The sequence below is a fragment of the Meleagris gallopavo genome, chromosome 31 (assembly GCF_905368555.1).
Source record: "Meleagris gallopavo chromosome 31, MGAL_WU_HG_1.1, whole genome shotgun sequence".
Lineage (NCBI taxonomy): Eukaryota > Metazoa > Chordata > Aves > Galliformes > Phasianidae > Meleagris > Meleagris gallopavo.
Window position 1 is genome coordinate 2,111,518 of NC_139434.1, and position 20,968 is coordinate 2,132,485.

At 56.9% G+C, this 20,968-nt stretch overlaps 1 protein-coding gene across 3 annotated transcripts; it reads right to left on the reverse strand.

Annotated features, from left to right (window-relative positions):
- Positions 1-277: 277 nt before the first annotated feature.
- On the reverse strand, positions 278-18,212 carry ASIC1 (acid sensing ion channel subunit 1). 3 transcript variants are annotated; one of them, XM_010720537.4, is made up of 12 exons: positions 17,689-18,212; positions 16,734-17,128; positions 15,704-15,899; positions 4,132-4,282; positions 3,606-3,733; positions 3,274-3,424; positions 3,140-3,196; positions 2,904-3,057; positions 2,737-2,828; positions 2,441-2,520; positions 2,207-2,311; positions 278-2,062 (listed from the first exon to the last, which is right to left on the reverse strand). In XM_010720537.4, exons 2-12 carry the CDS (start codon positions 17,096-17,098, stop codon positions 1,958-1,960), a joined length of 1,584 nt encoding a protein of 527 aa, XP_010718839.1. In that variant the 5' UTR covers positions 17,099-17,128; positions 17,689-18,212; the 3' UTR covers positions 278-1,957. The 3 variants fall into 3 exon arrangements, with proteins under 3 accessions (XP_010718839.1, XP_010718840.1, XP_010718841.2); XM_010720538.4 differs by having other exon boundaries at positions 17,512-18,212; XM_010720539.4 differs by lacking the exons at positions 15,704-15,899; positions 16,734-17,128; positions 17,689-18,212 and adding an exon at positions 5,183-13,107.
- Positions 18,213-20,968: the final 2,756 nt, after the last annotated feature.

Genomic DNA, 20,968 nt, shown 5'->3' on the forward strand with positions numbered 1-20,968 from the left:
GTGAATCCTCCTCCCTCTCTTTGGGAGCAGAAGTCGATTCCCCAAAGCATCTATTGCGTGTGCTCATGGTGGAACAGGGCCCGGGATGTGGGGCTGGAGCCCACCTGAGCACCAGGCTCACTGAGGAGCATTTCCCCCAGCACAGACAGGCTCGGTGCTCATCAATTTTATCATTCTTTATATCGTCGTTAAGAGTAGCAGGTATTGATGTACAATGCATCTGTCATCTTATTGTGCTTCCTATGAAAATGTGTGTACATAGTACAGATACCAGAGAGAATTCAACACTTTATACACTTGAAGGCATTCAGAGATCAGTAACAGAAAAAAAAATGGCACAAGAACAAGGCCTAGATGCTATGGAATGGATATCTACACTGATATTATGCATGTATAGATATATATATATATATATGTACACATATATATATAGTCATATATATTATATATAAGAAATATAAAATGCAGATGGCATAATAGAAACAAACCAAAAGTTGTATGTTCCAACAGGCGAGCCTCAAGGTCACATCCCAGCCCCATCTTTAAAAGCTTTAACGGGTGAAAAAGGAAGAAAATAAATACATGAAATGCAGTGAAACATTAGGAAAAATCCATAAGAAAATTTATGGATGCGGCCAACCTTTTGTCTTTGGGTGATTGCTGGATAACAAAGGACTGACCCCCAGTTCCTAATTTTGGTCAGGAAGCAAATAATAATAATGAGGATAATAATGGGGGGGAAAAAAAAAAAAAAAGTCTAGAAATAATAACTACTAAAAAGACTTATTGCAAAAGCTCTTAAAGAGAAGAAGCACTTCAGCCCCAGGAGGGCTCTTGCTTGGTGCGGGGGGCTGAGGGTGGCCAATGGCCCCACTGCTGGGAGGGGGCAGCGATGGGGAGAGCTGGGGGGCCCGGGCCGTGAGCTTTGATGGTGCCCAGGGCTCATGGCCCCCGGGGGTGGCCGTTGTTGGGGGTTGGGAGTGGAGTGGGAGCCTGCAGCCCCATGGACAGTGTGCCATGGAGTGTCCCTTAAATCTGTCTCCTTGTTGATGCTGGGGCTCCTATGGCTGCCCAGGCAACTCGGTGCCAACGGAAGTCAGAGCTTTAGTTATGCTTTTCTCCCCGAGGATGGTTGTTTTGAGGGCCGCATGGGGGGAACCCCAGATTTCCTGGGGACTGTGGGGTAGAGAGGCCACGCTGTGACAGGGCAATGAGGCCCCACACTGTGACAGGGCCCCATACCATGACGGAGCCTCACACCATAACGGGGCCCCACACCGTGACAAAGCCATACACCATGATGGCGCCCCACACCATAACAGAGCCCTACACCATAACCAGGCTGCAGGTCCTCTGTGATCCCCCAAGGCACAGCCCTCCACCCAGCAGCCCAACGTTGCCAACCCCGGGGCGGAGGCCGAGGAAGACATTTTGGAGAGGTGGAGCTGCTCCGTTTTGTGCACATGGAGCGGCTGTGGGCGCCCAGGCAGGGCTGTCGTGGTGACAGACGGCCCAGGGGGCTCTGCTGGGGCTTGAGATGATGCCAGGCACGGGGACAGGCGCAGGCTGAAGCCTGGGGAGCAGAATGAGCATGGAGACGACGGACGGACGGACAGACGAACAGGGCTGTGGATGGAGACTCTGCGGCCCGAAGGCTGCTTCTTCTTGGCTTCTGGGTTTCTAGTTAAAAAGGCCGAGGGGAGCCGAAGGGGAGGAGACGGGGCAGGCCCGCGCCCCGGCCCGCTGTGCGTGGCTCCGCGGCTGGGCTGCAGCCTCCTTGAGTCTCTGAGCCAGCGCGGCCCGGCCCGGCCGCCTGCCCCAAAATCTGAGGCCGCCGCTCTTGTCCGCGTCCCGCCGTGGCTTTGAGCGAGGTCCCCTGGCTGTATCTCTCCTCTGGGAGAAGGGCAGCTCTCCGGAGGGCTTTGGTAGCTCGGGTTGTTGTACATCCAGACGTCGGTTAGCAGGTGAAGTCCTCAAAGGTGCCCCGGGCCGGGTGGTGAGGTAGGATGTTCGCTGCGTACGTCATGCCGGCCGGGTGACCCCGTAGGCTCTCACAGGGATTCTGCAGGGGCAGAGATGGGATGCTGTGGTCATCCAGGTTTCACCCAGAACCGAGCCCTATCTCCCTAGAGCACCAGTGCCTGCTGCCACTTCTCCCCCATATGCTGACAGTGCCCCCCAACAAGACCCTCTGCCCGGCACTCACGTGGCGTTTCACGTCATCCATGCTCAGCGCAACGCCCTTGTCCGTGTTGTTCCTCTTGTGGTTCTTGCGGCACTTGCCCCGCCGGCACAGCCGGTGCTTGATCACCTGCAGGAGATGGCTCTCAGCTCCAAGATGGACCCCACCACGGGGGGCTGTCCCAGCCGACAGGGGGACGTGGTGCCAAGGGGGCCTTGCCGACCCCACGGGAATTGGGCACAGCATTTTGGGGCTTACCTCATAGGCGTAGTCAAACAGCTCCAGCACAGTGAGGATGCTGGCCCCGATAAACAGCCCCATCTGTCCTCCGATGTCACCTGGAGGGGAGAGGAAAGCTGTCAGCAGGGCACTGCTGGCAGATGGAGCAGAGAAAGGGCAGAATTCGTCACTGCTGTGACCCTGGGGGTTGCTCTGCCCTGCACCCACGCTGTGTGCACACCCTGGTGCCCCAGGATTGGGGGGACAGCACATGGGGTCACGCTGAAGGGTGCCAACCTGAGCCCTCGGCACAGCCACCACCCCACAGTGCTCACCCAGCAATCCAGCCACCTCATACGCCTTCTTCTGCTCGATCGTCTCATAGTTTAGTGCTTCAAAGAAGATGTCCAGCACCAGGATGTTCTCCCTGCATGGGCAGAAAGCGGCGTCAGGTTGTGGTGCTGGAGAGAGGCACTGCCGCCCCATACCTGTGGTGTGTTACCCGATGTACTGCTCCGACTTGTTGTACTTCTTGGCCAGGTACTTGGCGGATGCTTTGCTGGGGATCTTCACCATGGAGAGCTCTTTGCCATAGCGGGTGACGTTGCAGGGCATCTCACAGACACAGTACTCATTGTCCTTCTCCACCAGGAAATCTGGGCAGGAAGAGAGATTTAGATGGGGATGTCGGAAACCCCGATGCCATCGGTTCAGTCCCATGGGACCAGGCAGCCTCACCTAAGGCCGGATCTGCGCACTCCTTGTACTGCTCTGGGGTGCAATAAGGGGCATCGCCTGCGGGAGACAGAACAGGTTTCCCATAGGACCGTATCCACTGGGTTTGGGATGGGACATAGTGATGCATAGCTCACCTGGCATGTGCACCATGCGGCAGTTGCAGTTCTCCACCAGGTAGCGGGTCTCGCAGTCGATGCGGCAGGCGGTGATGCTGTAAGTGTCGTAGAACTCCGAGTCACCCGTTGTGGCCTTACAGTCGCCCCAGGGAGGTGGCAGGTAGATGAGCTGGGAGGGAAGCCAGGGATAAGGAGAGAAGCACACGTCCCTGCAGCCCACAGCATGGTGAGGGGATGGAGCCTTGTGCGCCGCTCCCCATTTCCATCCCACACTGAGGCAGGAGACAGGGAGTGCAGAGGCTCAGCACTCCAGGGGGTGGGAGGGATTGAGCAGGGCCCACAGCCCCTACCCGCTGTTCCTGGCAGGACACAAAGGTCTGGAAGCCAGGTGCCACACCGAAGCCCAGCTGGTCGATGAGTGGAGGCTCATCCTGGCTGTGGATCTGCACCTTGATCCCAGCTTCAAATGAGGTCTCATCTGTAGCAGAGAGGAGCAGAGAGGAGCTGAGCCCTGGTGCAAGAAGGAAGAAAACTCTTCCTATCTCCCACCCTTCCCTTTGGTGAATTCACTCCTTCACATGTCCATGCATCCATCCATCCATCCACCCCGTGTCCTTGTCCCCTCCAGCCCTGTGGTCCGGAGCTTGGAAAGAACAGTGTGGAAAGTGCCTGGCTCTATTTATAAACAAGTGATGGTTGCTTGTCTAAAGCGACAGGGAGTTGCCATGGCAAATAGCATAGACAAGGAGGAAAAAAAGAAGCCAAAGACCTGAAGTGGTGAGAAGGAAGGAAGAAGGAAGGAGCCTTGGGGATGTGGTCCTGTGGGGTGTGGAACTGGGAGGCTGCTGGAAAGTAGCCCAGGAGCTGCTGAGTTACCTGTTTCCCCCCACACTGGGAGATACTCGTCCTGCTGGATGTCCAGCATGATCTCCAGGCCGTTGCCAGTGCCCCCTTTCATGGTAATGAGCCGGGGTTTGCCGTCCTGCCCTGCATTGAAGGTGTAGCACTTCCCATAGCGTGTGAACACCTGTGGGAGAGGACACAAGGCTGAGGCTGGGGCTCCTCTTCTGGCTCCAGACTGCCATTGGCACTACGGCATGGAGCCAGAACCCGCCCCAGAATGTGGCCACGCCCAGCTTGGTGGACAGCCCGACCCAGGCCCCTGCCCCATGGGGTCTCTTAGCATCGGAGCTGCCTTTACCCTGGTAGAAGAACAAGATCCCCACCGAGGCGATGGGTGCAGGTCAGTGAACATGCTTTGCAGATTTGCAGCACTGTGATCCGGCAGCACCAGGACAGTGGCACTCAGCCCTGTGCCCTCACCAGTATCTGCCCCATCATCACCTCCAATCCCACAGATGGGGTCTGGATAGGATCCTCAACACACACCCCCACCCTCCTCTCACCCATTCCAGCTCTCACCTCTGGCTGCCAGCACAGCTCCATGCTGCTGAGCTGCCACTGGCAAAGGGATCATTTGGGGCCAGCAGGCTGCAGGCTGCACAGTGCCAAGCCCAGATCCCGAGGTGTGGTGGGGATATGAGGATGGAGGTGTCTCATCAACACCAACACCAGCAGGATGCCTGGGTGCCTGTCCCCAAGCATGAACAGCATCACCCATTGTGGCTGATCCGACACGACACTGGTGGGAGCTGCTCCCTGATCCCTTTCCTCTCCTTATGGGGCCAGAAGACAGGCAGCAGGAATCCTCCAGGAGCCTGCTCTATGCCCAGAGCTTTGCTTTTCCCCATCCCAAGCTGCAAACGCGGCACTCGTCACACTGAGCAGTCCCAAGTAGTGGAAAGGGGAGAGGAGAAGGTGCAATTGTTGGGCAGGTTAGGGGCAACAGGAGCCAGGAGATGACAGTGCCAGGCAAAAGAACTGTGTCACCATCTGGTCCCCAGAGCAATGGGACAGGGCTACTCACCGCCACGAAGTCTCCGGGGCCGCACTGCTCGCCCCGGTAGCTGCAGCTCAGCAGCATGTCCTCCAGCTGGTGGCAAGTGCGGTTAAAAAACCCATGCAAATTTAGGGGTTCATCCTCATCCCAAGAGCTGAACTGGGCTGGGACAAAGCCCAGCTCCATCCCAGGCTCGTAGTCAACCAGGGGCGCAAGGTAGAGCAGGTCCTCGTGGCTGAGCTGCGAGACCCGTACCCGGTTGATGTTGCAGAAGGTGACGGCAGGGAAAGTCATCTCGGGGCTGTCCTCCTCACTGAGCAGTGTGACGTGGTGGTACTCCAGGTAGTACACAATGCGGTCGGCCACCTGGTAGAGGAAGACGGAGAGGGACAGGAGGAAAGCCAGCGCCCAGAGCGCCTGCCGCGCACCCAGGCTGCCCTCCACGAAAATGTGGCTCAGCCCGTGCAATGTGCAGCTGCTGGCAAAGGCCACGAAGTCTGTGGCTGCCCCTGTGTCCTCCTCTTCCTCCTCTTCTTCCTCCTCCTGCCTGTACAGGAACTCATCGGCTCCGTTCTCTCCTTTCCCAGCTGCTGTGGCATCTCTTGGTGCTTCCTCGCTGGAGAAGGAGATGGTGCAGAATATCTGGAGGGGCATTATGCAGAATGGGGATCCCAGGTGTGGGGTGAGGGTCCTGATCCTGCTGCAGGTTGGGGATCTCCAGTGGTGAATCAGTGCCTCATAGAGTGGGTGAGAGGGACTGGGATGGAGGAAGGGGGAAAGTTGGGAGCAGAGAAAGAGAAGGGAAAAGGAGTGAGAGGTGTGCGGTGATGTGCAGAGCGAGGGGAGAGGAGCAGAAGAAGAGCAGAGGGCTGCTGGGGGGGGGGGGGGGTTGGAGAGGAGGGGATACGAGGAGCTGGGGAGGAGCGAGGGGCGGTTCCGCGGGCTCCCCGCTCCCACGGGAGCAGCCCGGCTGCGGCTGGCAGGACGGAGTGAAGACGTTGCTGGCTCTGGGATGCGCTGCTGTGCTGGGAGCTGAAGGGCTGCCAGATCCGGGGTGCACAGCTGTGCATGGACGGGTGTGCACAGATAGGGGTGCGTGGATGGGTTTACATGGATGTTGTGCGTGCAGGCACCTGGTATGCTGCATCTTCCATCCCCGGCAGCCTGATCAGAGGTTCCATCCATGCTGTCCCGCTGCGTGCCAGGCTGTTTCTGCAGTCTCCATCTGCTCGGCTCACTGGGGTCTCCAAGCTCTTCACCGTGGCAGCCAGAGATTGCCCAAAGCTCTGTGTCACTGTCATGTCCATCTGGGCGGTGCCAGTGAGGATGCTGTGGTGTCCCTGAGTGCTCCATGTTGCTCATCCCGGTCTCACTCATCCCCATGGGCTCACCTCCCCTCACAGTGGGACAGCGATGTGAGCGTAGGCGATGCCTGAGGTTGGGTGTCTTCCAAGCCCACGCTGCTTTTTGCAGGATTTGGGCATTGTCATGTTTTGGGCGATGCCTCCTCCTGGAGAGCCACGCAGTGCATCGTCCCATGCTCTGCTCCATGTGGGCCACAGGGAACCCCCAGAGTCGGCGTTCAGGTGTGCAGGATGAGATTTGGGAGGCAGCCTTGGGACGGCATGGGGCTGGAGCTGGATGAATCCAGGAGCAAAGGCATCACCCCCCACTCCCTGCAGCCCTGCGGCAGCACAGCCCCTTCTTGCGGTTTGCTTTTTTCCTGCGCTCAGCACTTCGTAAAAGCATCCAATGTGACCACAGAGCAATCTCCAGCCCCATCCCAGCACCGCAGCCGCCATCGGCAGCCCGAAGTGGGGGGAGCTTCTGCATGTGGCACCACTTCGATTCACAGAAGCTGGGCAAGGGGGTTTGGCTGATGCATGGGTGCAACAAGCACACCCCAGCCCCTGCGTCAGCTGTGCATCCTTCCCCAAATGGCTCCTGGTCCCTGTGCACATCTGAGCTCATGGATACAGGTATCTCCAAAGCGGGTGAACAAATGAAATCAGGAAACCACTGAAGAACGGCTCTGATCCCTGTGTGAAGTTATCAGCTTTGCCAGAGCAAGAGATGAAATGTGTGGGGCGTGCACAGGGGACTGCCACCAGCCAGGAGGATAAATGCCAATGGGACAATGATGGTGCAGCACTGTGTTACCTGAGGGTCCACCTCAGGTGTCCCCACACTCAGTATTCCCCCAAAGGGCCCTTTGTGTAAAAGGGAAAAAGCAGAAGAACCAGACACAAAGCCAGGGAAAGCAAGCAAGCATGGGTGACCTTGGGGACAAGTGCCAGAGCCACAGGATGAAATTTCATAGGGCTGAGAGCTAGGTTGTGCCTTTGGGGAGCAACCTGGAGAGTCTCAGCTGGAAAAATCCTGGGAATGCAGCAGGGACTGGGGAGCTGGAAACCAGCAAGCCACAGGGCCCAGTCACAGCCCTTTGGTATTTGGATGGAGATGAGCTACAGCTGCACCATGGGCAGGGCCAGGCTTTAAAAGGCATCAGCTGGGAGAAGGCTTGGGGATGTTGTGCTGTTCAGTTTTGTGAGGCAAGGGGTTTGGGATGTGGTACAGGGGTACAGGAGCTAGCCCTGGAGAATGAGCAGGTGTGAGCTGGCTGGGATCAGGGTGGGTTTTCTTCTGGTTCTGGTGTGAGCAAATTGTTAATGCAGTCTAATGGAAAAGGGGCTGGGGGGGAGTTTCATTGTGCTTTTCAGGAGCAATTGCAGTAGGGTGAGGGAGGTGCTGTAATGAAAGCACTCCATCATTGTCTCACTTGGCTGAAACCTGTGGGGAGCTCTGGGGCTGTTCCTGGGGAGGACAAATGCTGCCTGGGGGTGAATGCTCAAAGGGATGAAAGTGACCAGGGATGGTCACAGCCAGAAGCATAGCAGAACTCAGAAGAACCCATCCTGACCCTGTGGCTGGGGGCAATTAATGACTGTGTCCCGTCCCAATTTCTGTAAATTTGGGAGATGTTGGAGGAGCCCTTGGGCTCTCTCCAGCTCCTCCCTCAGCAGGAGATATTTTTTACCCTCTTCCAGGTAACGCTTTTGCGGGGGAGGAGGATGGAGGATGCTATAATTAACTGTGACATCAGCCCCTGTGGCAGCATGTGCCGGGATGCCACCACTGTGCCCCAACCTGGGGAACGGGGATGCTCGGTGCCATCGTGTCCCCAACAGCAGTGGGACCGTGGCAGCAGAGCGGTGTTTCCTGGCTCCATCGCGGTGTCTGCCCTCTGTCCGATCCCGCAGCGCCGGCACGGGCCGGGAGCACCGAGGTTCCCCGGAGCAGGGGAGCACGGAGGCGGCGGGGAAGGAGGGAGGCGGATGGGGGATTTGACAGCAGCGGCAGCAGCGCATTTCACAGCCTGTCACGCTTTAATGGCAGAGGAGATCAAAGCCGGGATGGAGTTATTCATAGAGATAAACCAATCCCCGAGGAGGCGAGGAGAAAACAACACTGTGAGCTCTGTTATCCCAGGCATGCAAACCGCAGCCCGGCCCCAGGAGGTGCCGCGGGTTCGCCTGGTTCCGTATCCAGGCGCTGGGGTGCGATGGGACGCATTGCAACCCCGCAGCAGCCGGGAGCAGGAGAGGGAGGGGATATTTGATGGGGCAAAAGGGCTGCCCTGCACCTGCGCTGCGCAGCAACCGGGAGAAAAGCAGCTTTGCAACGCGCCCCGGTGCCCGGAGGGGCTGTGCCCCACCACGAGGCGGAGATAAGGAAATCTCCGTCGCTCAGAGGCGGAGGAGTGGGGTGGGATGCGGGGATCCTGCGGCACTAATCCCACCGCCTTTATCAGATGCTACCACCTTGCCTCTGCTCGCTCCACCGGCCAAGCTGGGCGTACTGGTGTTATCCGCCCCTTTATCCCCCAGATTAGATGCTTCACAGTGGATTAGCATGTCACATTCTAATGCAGAAAAAAACGATGATTTAAATAAAAAATAATAATAATAAAAAAGTTTTTGTCCATCTGTATGATTCCCCACCGCTGTCTTTTGTCCCCGTGGGTGCAGCTGTGGGGAATGGAGCTGGTGGGTGATGTGGGATCTCTGCTCCAGACTCAGGGGACAAAGGATGGGGACAAAAGGCTGCTGTGGGGATGGCACTCTGCCCCAATGGCCCCATGCCACCCTGCCTGGGGCTGTTGGCTGCAAACCCACATCCACAGCACAGGACTTTAATAAGAAACACATTATGGTGAGTAACGCACTAAGTGGACTTCATTACAGACCTGGGGCCTCCCTGGCTGTTCCGTGTGATTTCCTATCAGACGAGCCTTATCTCCTTTCCAAACGTTCCCATTTAAACTCCATTAATCTTTCAAAACCTCCTCGTCTCGGTGCTTCCCAGCCCGGTGCAGGCGCTGGCAGCACTGCAGGGCTCTGCAGCCCCACTGCTGGGGAGGGTCTGTGGGCCAACCCCTATAGCTGTGCTCCTCCATGCACCCACTGCCATACCCAAAGTGCTGAGCACCGATTTCTCCTCCTATACCCAAAAGCATCTGTAATACCGAGATATTTCTGCGTGACTTTTTCCCCATGTGCAGCATTGCTTTTGCATATGGAGGTCAGTGCTGAGGTGCAGGGGATGCTGTGAATTCCAGCCTTACTCCGTGCAGATACTTTTCCAAAAGTCTTCCTGTAGCTTCTGCTGTTTGCAAATTGCCTGTAAGCTGAGTTGTGATTTCTTTCTGACATCCTTCACGATTGCTTCGGTGCTCGGTGCAAACCAATCCAAACCGACGGTTTTATTGGTGGGGGGGAAATTGTATTCCCATCCGGTTCCCTTGCTGTGTGCTGCGTGGTTTTCACATCTAATCTAATCCAAGCAAGGTGAACTGCTCGCATGGCCTCGCTCTGCAGCTGCTCCGGGTGCTGCAAGAAGGGGTTTGAAACCCCCACAAAGCAAAGGGATGTGGGACTCTGCCCTGGTTTGGTTCTTAGGGAGACAGCCTGGATGCAGCGGGGAAGAAAAAAAATGTTTGGGAATAATAATGATAATTTAAAACCAAGAATTGTAACATCCAGTTGTGAAGGCCAGTATAAATACAGAAAGCCTGAGCCTGAGACGGTGAGGAGCATCTCGAGTCACGGCTGTTTCAGGAGTTGCAGTGCAGCTCGGAGGGCTCTGACCAAACTCTCTGCAGATGGTAAAACAACGGCAGCTATAAAAAGGCAGAGAAATTAAACCTGAGGCGAAGGGCTGCGGGGTGGTTATTTTCTCAGCTCTCCCTACGGAGCGCTCTGCACGCTCAGTGTGCCCCTCTGCCCCGGCTCCTGGCTCAGTGCTGGGGGACGGAGGGGGAATTGCACCAATTGTGCATTTCTTCCAGATTGCTGCTGTTGCCCATCACGCTGTGTGCCGGTGCTGCTGCTCCAATGGGGCCTCTGATCAATATGGAAAGGAGATGAAGGGGAAATCATTTGCACGAATTCCCATTTCCTGCTGGTGTTTCGGTGCTGCATTCCCAGCCTGCAGCTTCCCCTGGAGCCGGTGGCCATGGGGCTGTGCCCAAAACTCTGTGGTTGTGGATTCCTCACCTCCATCTGCACACCCTCCTCATCTCTTTCAGCAGCTGAAGATACCATTTAACCTTATTAATAATAATTAATAATTCATTTGTTAATGGTTTTGTGTGCAAAAGCATCTCAAGAGGAACAGTAACAGCCCTGCAGGGCCCTAGCGTGCATCTGAGCTCTTGGCACAACATCTCTGGGTGTGCAATGTGCTTTTGGGTGTGCAAAGCTCTTGGGGCGTGCATGCCACCTCTGGGTGTGCATGGTGGATTGGGGTGTGCAAAGTGCTTTGGATGTGTACAACACCCACGGGTGTGCACTATGCACTGTGTGTGCAAAGTGCTTTAGGTGTACGAGATGCATGAAGGTGTGCAGTGTGTTGGATGTGCACAGCACCTCCAGGTGTGCACAGTGCACTGGAGTGTGCAAAGTGCATTAGTTGTACAAGGTTTTTTGGGGTGTGCAAGGCATGTGCTTTGGGTGTGCATGGTACCTGCAGGTGTGCATGGTGCGTTGGGGTGTGCAGAGTGCTTGAGGTGTGCATGACACCTCTGAGTGTGCACAGTTGTGCATGCCTCAGTGGTTGTGCAAGACATCTGTGGGCATGCAAAGTGCTTTAGGCGTACGAACACCTCTGTGTATGCAAAGTGCTTGGAGTGTGCACCACACCTCTGAGTGTGTAAAGAATTTTGTGTGTACAAAATGCACTGGGATACAAAAAGTGCTTGGGTGAATTTGACATCTCCAGGTGACCGAAAGTACTTAGAGTTCACAATGCATCGGGGTGAGCAAAATGCTTTGGTTGAGCACAACACCTCTGGGTGTGCATTGTTCCCACACTTGCACAGTGCACACACGTGTGCAGCAGCTCCGGGTGGGCTGCATCACCAGGCTGGGGACTCAATGCCCTGTGCTGCTCCTGCTGCTGCTCCTTGTCCTCCTCTCTACCTCCCTACCTCCTGGTGGGAGTGGTGCTGCTCCATGCCCACAGCTTTCAGGTGCTAAATGATGCAGCCGCTCCGTGGCAGAGCTGCTGGTGAAGCAGCTGCAGGGTGCAGACACATATGAGCCCCCGCTGTGCTGTGCCCAGTGCTGGTGTTCCCAATGCTCCTCTGCTGCTTTCGGCTCTGCCAAAATCCCACTGGGTTCAGTGGCATCGCTCCCATGCAGGAGTAGGAACGGTGAAAACAGGTGAAATGCAACAGGCTTCGAGCAAACGGCACGGAGTGAGCAGAGCTGTGCATGGCTGAGGGATCCCAAACTCCGTACCCTGAGGGCACCCACTGCTGGAAAAGCCCCAGCAAAGCCAAGGAGATGCGGAGCAGAGCTCCCAGTGCCTCTGCTCTGTGCCCAAGGGCTGCATGGCTCAAGGGCTGCTTTGCTTTGAGCAAAACACCAACATGCAGAAATCCTCTAAGCGGGCAGAGCCGGGTTGTTCCCGACCCACCTGCGGCCGCTCCTCTGCTCCGTCACCTCCGATTACTCCGCACAGCGCAGTCAGATCCCACGCGATTCGCTTGGAAAATGCTACGAGCTCCAGGGTCAATGGAACCACAGCTCAACAGAATAACGTGGGGGGAGCCGGGCCGGGCGGTGCTGCTGGGGGACCCCGGGGACAACCGCCGGAGGTGCAACACAGCATGGAGATCACAGCGACACGCGAACGGTTTCAAGCGCTGATGAGTTATTTAGGAGCCTGCTTTTAGGAGCCATTTATGTGCGTCGCTCGCGTGTTTTACACCATTTGTAAACGCGGTGCTCTGCAGGGCTCATCTGTCAGGTCCCTCGGTTGGTTTTGCAGAGTGTGAATGGAGCCGTGTGGTTTTTGTTTAGGAACTCCCTGCAGCTGCGGGGTCTCAGCAGTGCTGCGCTCCCAGCTGTGTCGGAGATGCTCCACACTCTGGTTATCCGTGGGCACTTTGCTGTGCGGACACTGAGCTCAGTGCAGGGCTCTGGGCTCACGATGCTGGTGTCCATCAGTGGGTGCTGGGGGGCTCAGAGGGGCTGGAGGGACAACAAAGTGTTCCTGGTCCGTTCTCCATTACAGCAGCTCCGGAGATGGGAGGAAGAAAAGGAGGAGCATGGTATGGGTTTGCACCAGAGCCTTCCTGCTCCCTCCCTTCTCATCCTCCCTGAGCTCTTTGCTTCCAGGGCAGAAGACACACGAGGCAGTGCCATGATCCCTGTGTCAGACTCAATTCTCTCCAGTGCCAGCTCAGCCCCAGAGCCCGATGGGAGTGGTCCAGAGGTCTCAACCCTCTGCAGTGATCCACGGTGCCCCCATGTGCTGCCCAGAGGCTGCCGAGCCCCAAAGCACAATGAGGATGGGGACATGTGGACATGGCTCTCCCTCAGGATGGGCTGCAGAGATGCGAGAAGGAAAACTGCAAACGTATCATAATGGGCACGGCAGCGTCATCTCAGCAACACTGTGCCCAAAAGGGACTTTGCAGAGCCAAGCACACAGCATTGCCCCCAGCTTTAAGGGTGGTTTGCATGGGACAGCCCCACTTCCCATCCCAAGTCACAGGGTGCAGAGGATGTTTCTCCTCCTTTTCCCTGGGATGCAAAGAAAATGAATGGGCTCTGGAGCCCTGCTTATAGGTGTGACTCCTGGGCCTTTCTCTTGCTGGGTGAGGAGCAGATCCATGGGGTGTGAGCGAGGTTCCTGGGGCTGTGATATGGGAAGAGAGTGGAAACACAAGCAAGGATCCAATGGGGCCACACAGGGGAGTTCCAACTTATACATTATGAGGCAGCAGGCAAGAAACTGATTTCTGCTGGTAATGAGCACAGCCCTAGAAAAGAGGCAATAGGGAGGGAGAATCCCCTGTTCCCATAAAGGATCCCTTGGAGCACCAAATAGGGATGATAGAGCATCACATGGGCACATGAAGCATCACATAAGGAACTATGAGTTGGCTTTGGGCACAGCTCTGGTGACAAGGATGCCCTCACCCCATGTTCCACAGAACTAGGAGCCTTGGGAGAACAGGATTTGCTCCACACTTTGTGGCTGCCCACAGGCTATGCTGGGATTTTGGGGCTGGGGGAGGAGGTGGTTGCAGCTCCCTACACATCCCCAGCCCAGAATGCTGTGGAGGGGGGGGAGCTTCATGGACCCCAGGCACCCACCTGGTGCTGGAGAAGAGCCAGGGGAGGGATTGGTGCACCCATGCTGCAATCCCAAATCTCTTTAAAGGCTTTGGTGCTCTAAATAGGACCAAAGTTAGATGGTTGCAAAGGTGATGGAGGCAGAAGGGACCAATCTCCTTCCCCACCTGTACACAGACAGCTTCCTTCCAGCATATGGAGTCTGGGCAGCCCTAAAATCCCCCTGAAAGTGCTCCTGGATACAGCATCTCCTCTATATCAGTTAGAGGAGGGGCAGTGCTGTCTGTGATAGTGTCTGCCAAGGCATCCCTCCTGCCTGGACTGTGTTGTGGAGCATCAAGCAGGGACATGGAGCATCACATTGAAACGTAGAGCATCACAAAGGGACATGGATCATTGCTTGGGGACATAGAGCATTGCACAGAGGTGATAGAACATTATACGGGCACATGGAGCATCACACAGGGACATAGAACATTGCATAGGGGTGATGGAGCAACACATAGGGATGTGGAGCATTGCATAAGGGCATGAAGCATCACACGAGCAATGGAACATTACATGGAGACGATGGGGCATCACATGGGGATGTAGAATGTGATGTAGGGATGCAGAGCGTTGCTCAGGGATGGTCCCACTGCTGCCCTGTCACTCATTGGTTTCAGTTAGTGCCATTGGACCCAGAGCAGCACAGAGGAGCTCAGCATGGACAGACACAGGAGAGAGTGGTGAAGAGGAAGGAATGAACCTTTGGGTCAAACCAAAAGCTGCTGCCAAACCCACGAGAGGACAGGGCCAAGGTTTCCCATACAACACCATCCCCATCCCCAGCACACACAGCTCCGCCGGCGCACGGCTGCAAGGGGAATCCAACGAGCAACATAAATACAGCACTGAGCCAGCTTTTTCTAATCAAATCCATTAAATCATCCAAACCTGCTTGCAAAGAATAATCCAGGCAGTAATAATAAACCAGCTGCACGTCTATTTTGCTTCTCCCGCTTCGAGCAGAGGGGGAAGGAGGGTGCTTAGATCCTAACGGCGGATATAAGAACACAGCGGGAGGGTCCCTGAGGATGCTCTGGTGCAGAAAACACAGGGGAGCACCAAGCATCAAAGCTGGTGGTGGCACACGTGGGCTGGGACCTGACCCTGCTGAGGAGGATCCAGCCCCCTCGCCTCCATTTAACAACCAAACAACAGAGGAGCTCTCTATCCCAAGAGCCTGCCAAGGGAATTTAGTGGAGATTAAAATCCCTCATATAGCACTGGGATGTGTGCAGCAGCCTTGGGGACACCCAGCCGGTGCCTCAGCACGTGCTGCAGCTTTGTCATGGGAGGTGAGCAGGATGTCCCCAAGGCCACAGTGGGGACAGGGATGGGGACCCCAGAGCTGTGTGCTCCACACCAGAGCCAAACAGACAAGGCAGCTGATGGGGAGAGGCAGCCCCGGGGCACAAAGGCGTTATTGTGCACTGGAGCCACGCGTCAGTGTGAAATGCAGCCTCTGTACTGCACTGCTGGGACCCGCTGTCCCCAAGGGCTCACAGGGCTTCCCCTGCTCCCTGCTGGCCATCGCCAGGCCTCTCCCTGCTGTGCCACCAACACGTGAAGAAATCACCAGCTCGCAGATAGCCACAGGGGAAGGCATCCATCCATCCCTCCATCCACCCCTCCATCCATCGCTCCATGTGCAGTGGTTTCCGGCTCAAATATCCAGACTAGCACGCACAGCCCTGCATAACCCAGAGTGCTAAGCCCCAGCAGCATCCCCTGGTACCCCCTCAGCGATGCTGCTTCCCCTTCTTTGGGATCCAAAAGAAGGGAGGAACGGTGGTAGGCAGACCAATGCATTTCTTGCATGGAATTCACAGCCTGGGGAGGGGGCTGTGGAGGCACTCACCACTTTGAAGTCTTCGGGGCTGCACTGCTCCCCACGGAAGAAGCAGGAGAGCAGCATCTCCCGGATGTCGTGGCCGGCACGGTCATAAAACTCCAACATATTGAAAGGTTTGGGCTTGAAGTTTCGGAAGTTCGCCTTATCCTGCAGGATTTCCAGTTGCTTCTCATCAGCTGTCTGCGTGTCCGGGATCTCGTATCTTAGGGGAAAGAGCAGGCAGAGGCTTAGGCCTGGCTGTGGTGGCTTCACATGAGCTGCTCCTATCCCAACCCAGGGCAAAAGCACATGGCATCTTTAGGGCTCTCAGCAACACAACTTGGATGGGCAAAGACGTGTCCCATGCATTCAGCCATCAGCATCTTCCTAAAGGGTCCCCACAGCCCCTTTGGCAGCATCAAACCCAGACCAACCGCTCCACAATCAGACCTGCAGAGGTCCCAGCTCAGGTTAGCCTGGTGCATGCCCTATGTACCTAAATATGCACAGGCAGAGACTGCTGCTTGGCCCAGGAACATGAGGGTGGCTCGGCAGCACCAAAGAGCTGCTACAGGCATGGGGATGGGCTGGGTGGCGTGGGTGAGGGGTGTCACTCTGACTACAGCACCGTGGGGTCCTGCAGCCCAAGGGATGGCTGCAGTGTAATGGTAGCATGCAGGAGCTTCACCTGCTGGCCTTACAGCATGGAGCTGTGTTCTGAAGCTGGAATCACATGTGCTGGGTCCAAGCACAGGGACTGGAACCACGTGTGCTGGGATCCATGCACTGGGGCTAGAACAGGGTGTGCTGAGGTCCATGCACTGGGGCTGGAACAGGGTGTTCTGGACCCCCAGGAACAACTCCATGCCCAGGTGCAGAACCTGGAGGACGCCCTCCATGTAGGGCTGTGCATGCTTGCACCCAGGTGCAAAGCCAAGCTGCCTAGGATGCTCTTCCTCGCAGAGATGAAGGCATCGCACAGCAGTGCAGCAGGGCACATGGTGACACGCTGAGCTGGGGACAGAGGTGTCACCTGGGGCCACTTCAGGACACCCACCTGTTATTGAGCAGGGCGAGGAGCTCACCGGCGTGGTACAGGTCGTTCTTGGTCACCCGGCTGAAGCGGAATTCGTTGAGGTTGCAGAAGGTGACAGCAGGGAAGGTGAGCCTGGTGGCAGCCACCTCGTCCAGCTTGGTGACATGCGGGTAGAGGAAGTAGTACTGGATGCGGTTGGTGCAGACGAGGGCGAGCAGTGCCAGTGAACCCATGAAGCAGAGCGCCCAGACCACGCGCTTCAGCGACAGCCGCTCGTAGGAAAAGATGTGTGAGATCCCGTGCAGGGTGGAGCTGCTGGCGAAGGCCTGGATGCTCACCGGCTGCCCGCTGTCCACCTCCTCCTCGTCCACCTTCAGGTCCATCATGGTCCACGCCGGCAGCCCGGGGGGGCCACTCTGTGGGGAAAGGGACCCCTGGGTGCCCGGTGCCACCTCCTGGGTGTCACCGCCGCCTGATGCATCCTGGTGAGGGAATGCTGGGGTGCACCTCTGAGCCCTGCCATCCCCACTGCTGGGGGTGCGCTCTCGCATGGGGCAGCGCTTCACTGTGCCCCGCTCTCCCCCCGCACCCTCTCTATTCCATCTCTGCATTTATTGGGGTGCAGCATCTTGCATCCCCCCCTTCTCCCACCTCCTCACTGCCCTCCCCATCCCACAGCACGACTGAGGTGTTGTGCCCCCCCCCCCCCTCCCGGCACCCCCGCAGCACGCATCCCCTCCGCCTCCCCCAAATGGCACCAACGCATCGACAAAGAGACGAAGGAGGGGAGGATGCAAACCTGGAGTCAGGGCCGCTGCGACGCGGGTACCGGGGATGGGGCCGACCTCCCTCCGCCGGGGTGGGAAGACGAAGCCGGGAGCGGGGATGGAGGGTGCGAGCGGCACCGAGCCCGGCAGCGGCGGGCGAACCGGAAAAGAAAAGGGGGGGGGGGGAATAAAAATAGCCTCGGCAGTACCTTTGGTGCAAGCGTGGGAGCGGGGATGCGTCGGGGCCTCACTCAGCGCCGCGCGGGGGGACCGGAGGCGACCATTGCCGGAGAGAAGGCGACCGATGGGTGCGAGGAGAGGAGCGGGAGGCGAGCGGGAGGCTGCTGCCCTGCCAACCACATGGAGCGATGGATGGAGGGATGGAGGAATGGATGGATGGATGGATGGATGGATGCCTCCCCCTGTGGCTATCTGGGAGCTGGTGATTTCTTCAGATGCATAATCCGCATGAAGTCATTGTCTGTGCGCTGGTGGGGCCGGAGGCCGCCGAGGGGTGCCGCAGGCCGGTGGGCAGCGAGGAGGAGGAGGAGGAGGGGAGGAGAAGGAGGAGGAGGGAGAGGCGGAGGAGCCGGGAGCTCCAGCGATTGCAGGCTGCTGGCAGGGGCTGTTGGTGCTGCTGCCGTGTGCGTGTGGGGATGTGTGTGTGTGTGCGTGCATGCGTGTGCCGCTCCCATCCCCCAGCGCCTCGCAGCAGGGCTGCAGCTCCCCGCACCCCCCCGGTTCCCCCCGCGCCCCCCACACCGCCCTGACCCTGCTCTCCTCGGCCACGGCCTCCGCTGCCCTCTGGGTTTCACCCGCGGGTGGCCCGATCCCACCTGATGGCTCCGTCTGCTATGGGGCAGCAGTGTGGCACTCACTTTCGGACACCACGCCAGCATGATGCTCGCTGCAGGGGGGACCTGACCCTGCAGGGCTGCTGTCCCTTCCCCTCTCCGGCTGTGCACATTTGGCTGTTTCTGAAGCTGTCAGAATGGTGCTCTTGTCCCCTGGGTGCTTCCCTGCGGGGTGCTGGGTGTTCTCCTCCTCCCCAGATCAGTGCAGGAGGGCTCAGGGTTCTCCCAGCACTGCAGCATCCCTGAGCCCCTTCCCCTCTTTCTCCCCACCATGAAGCTGGGGGGCCCCCACTCAGCCCCAGGCATGCAGCAGGCACCTGTCTGCCGTGCCCAGGAAGGTGGCTGCAGTCAGATGGAAGAGAGCGCTTCCACGTTCCAATGTGATGTTGGGAGGACAGCCTGGGTTCAACCTGAAAGTGTCACCTGGCCCAAAGGTGCCCTCCCAGCACATTCTCACTGTCTGCCCTACACCTCATGGGAATGTGGGGAGGTTCAGGGTACAGCGAAGTCAGGCAGGTGAACCCTGTCCCCAGATCTCATGTCTTGGACATTCTTGGTTTGGTCCCACTCTGGAACATATTGTCCCAGTCTTGGACCTCACCCTTCCCTTGCTGGAGCAGAAATCTGCTGCTTTGCAGTGGGTCCCTATAGGGACATCACCCCTGTAGGGACAGAAATGAGTTTTGGGGATGCCCCACTGAGCCTGTGCCCCCCTTGCTTGCCCTGTTAGTGAGCTATGAAGCCAACACCTCCTCCTGACAGCCTCCTCTCCACTGGGGCTGCCAGTGGAAACCTGGTGAAGGATGTGCTCCTTGTCTGAGGGATCAGAACCTTTACAAAGGGGTTGTTTCTCCCACACCCTGTTGTGTTGGTTTTTTTTTTTTTCCAGATGACAGCTCATTCTCTGCAGTGGTTTTATTGACAGTAAATGCACCGGCAGTGGCAGCGATGGGGTTTCAGGTTGGAGCAGGCGCACACGTAGATGCTCTTGCAAACCTTTGCTTCCCACCATGCCAGAAACCCCAACAAAGCTGCTCTACACCTCCAAATGGAAATTGCATTTCCTGGGGGGGCTGACGGGGCCCCCAAATATTCCAGGGCCACCTCCTGCAGGAGCTGGGGAGGAGGTGAACAGCGGGAGGAAACTTCCCCACCGCTGGTCCCCAGCCAGGAAGGATGCAGCTGCATCTTTGGAGAGGAGTGGAGCGTGGGGAGCACGAGCATTTCCGTGTTATTTTTTGGGAGAGCCACGTGATGACTGAGTTGGTTCCTGCTGAGAGAGGCAGGGAGGCCAACCGAGGGCTGTGGGACTGGTGGGGAGTTAACGATTAGCCCCAGGCGTTAATTGGTAGCAGCAAGACAGCAGGCACGAAGGCTTGAAGGTCGGGGCTGGGAGCTGAGCGCAGTGGGTGTGAAGGGGGAAAGCTGCTGTGGCTGCATCCTTTGTAGGGGCTGCTCAGCTCTTGTGGATGCTCAGCTCCCCTCGGCTGGCTGTGCGTCAGCCGTGCTCACTGATCTAATTAGCAGGAAAAATGTAATCAAGGGAAGGTGCTGCACTGCTGAGCCTCCCAGCGCAGCCTCCAGCAGGGGTGTCTGGAGTACACCTTGTGAACTGGGGCCCAGGGCTGGCTCCAACCTCATAGGTTTTTTTCCACTTCCAAGCAATGCTTGTCTCCATTCCACCATGCAGATCTTTGTTATGGAAACAAACTTCCATTCTGTTTCTTGGAAGAGCATCCCCAGGGCAAAATCACTCCCAGGGCAAAGCTGGGTAAGCGATGCTCTCCCTCCCCATAGGGCCGGGCTGCTCCCTTCTATTGCTCCCTTGGATCAGGCAAATTGCTTCTTTATCTACACCTGCCACCCAGCTGTGCCATGGGAGGCAATTTAATTCCTAGCAGTCTATTAAACACCACGTGAGCTGGAGAAGCTGCATGCTGCTGCTTGCTTTCCTGGGGTGGAAACACCCTTGGGGTGACCAGCCCTTCAATCTCCATGTATTTAAAGTGGGAGTTTGATTTAAAATATGGCTTGCCATGGAGACCTTGCTCCAAGGCATTGGAGGCAGCACTGTGGCATTGACTGCTCTGCAGTGAGATGGTGCCATTGCTTGCTCCATGCTCTGCCACTGCTCCAAGCCTTGCACTTAGGGGGAGCTTTGCAACACTGTGCAGTGTCTGTCCTTTCTCATCATCCCCATCTTATGAGGGGAGGAATCTTGAAGGCAGTGGGGGAATCCAAGCCCCCCTAAAACTCGTGCTGAGCGACACATGAAATATCCTCCGAGCCCATTTCTGCCGATGGGTTGCAAATTACTTCCATCAGCTCTGCTATTACAGATTGCTTCCTGGAGCCCATTTTTGGGGCCAAACTCTTCCTAGCTTGGGGAAATAGCCATCAACACCATTAGCAAAAGTAAACTGTATTCAAATGAGGCAGTGTGGGGACTTTCTATGTGTACCTTCCTCACTGGTGGGGCAGCCTGGGGCTGTTCCATCTGCATGGGGATGGGCACCACTTCTCCCTGTCCCCATTGGGGTGGCATTGCTTTGTTCCACCTTTGAACCAGCTTCTGTGCCTGCACAGAGGTCATGGTGAAGCTCCAGGGCTTCCTAATTGTTGAGCATGCTGTTAA

Coding starts and splice junctions, on each gene's coding strand:
- ASIC1 (XM_010720539.4), bottom strand. CDS start 6,706: ATGGAGCAGAGCATGGGACGATGCACTGCGTGGCTCTCCAGGAGGAGG. Junction 3,197..3,273: donor CCGCATGGTGCACATGCCAG/GTGAGCTATGCA, acceptor TGTCTCCCGCAG/GCGATGCCCCTTATTGCACC. Junction 2,312..2,440: donor TGTTTGACTACGCCTATGAG/GTAAGCCCCAAA, acceptor CATCTCCTGCAG/GTGATCAAGCACCGGCTGTG.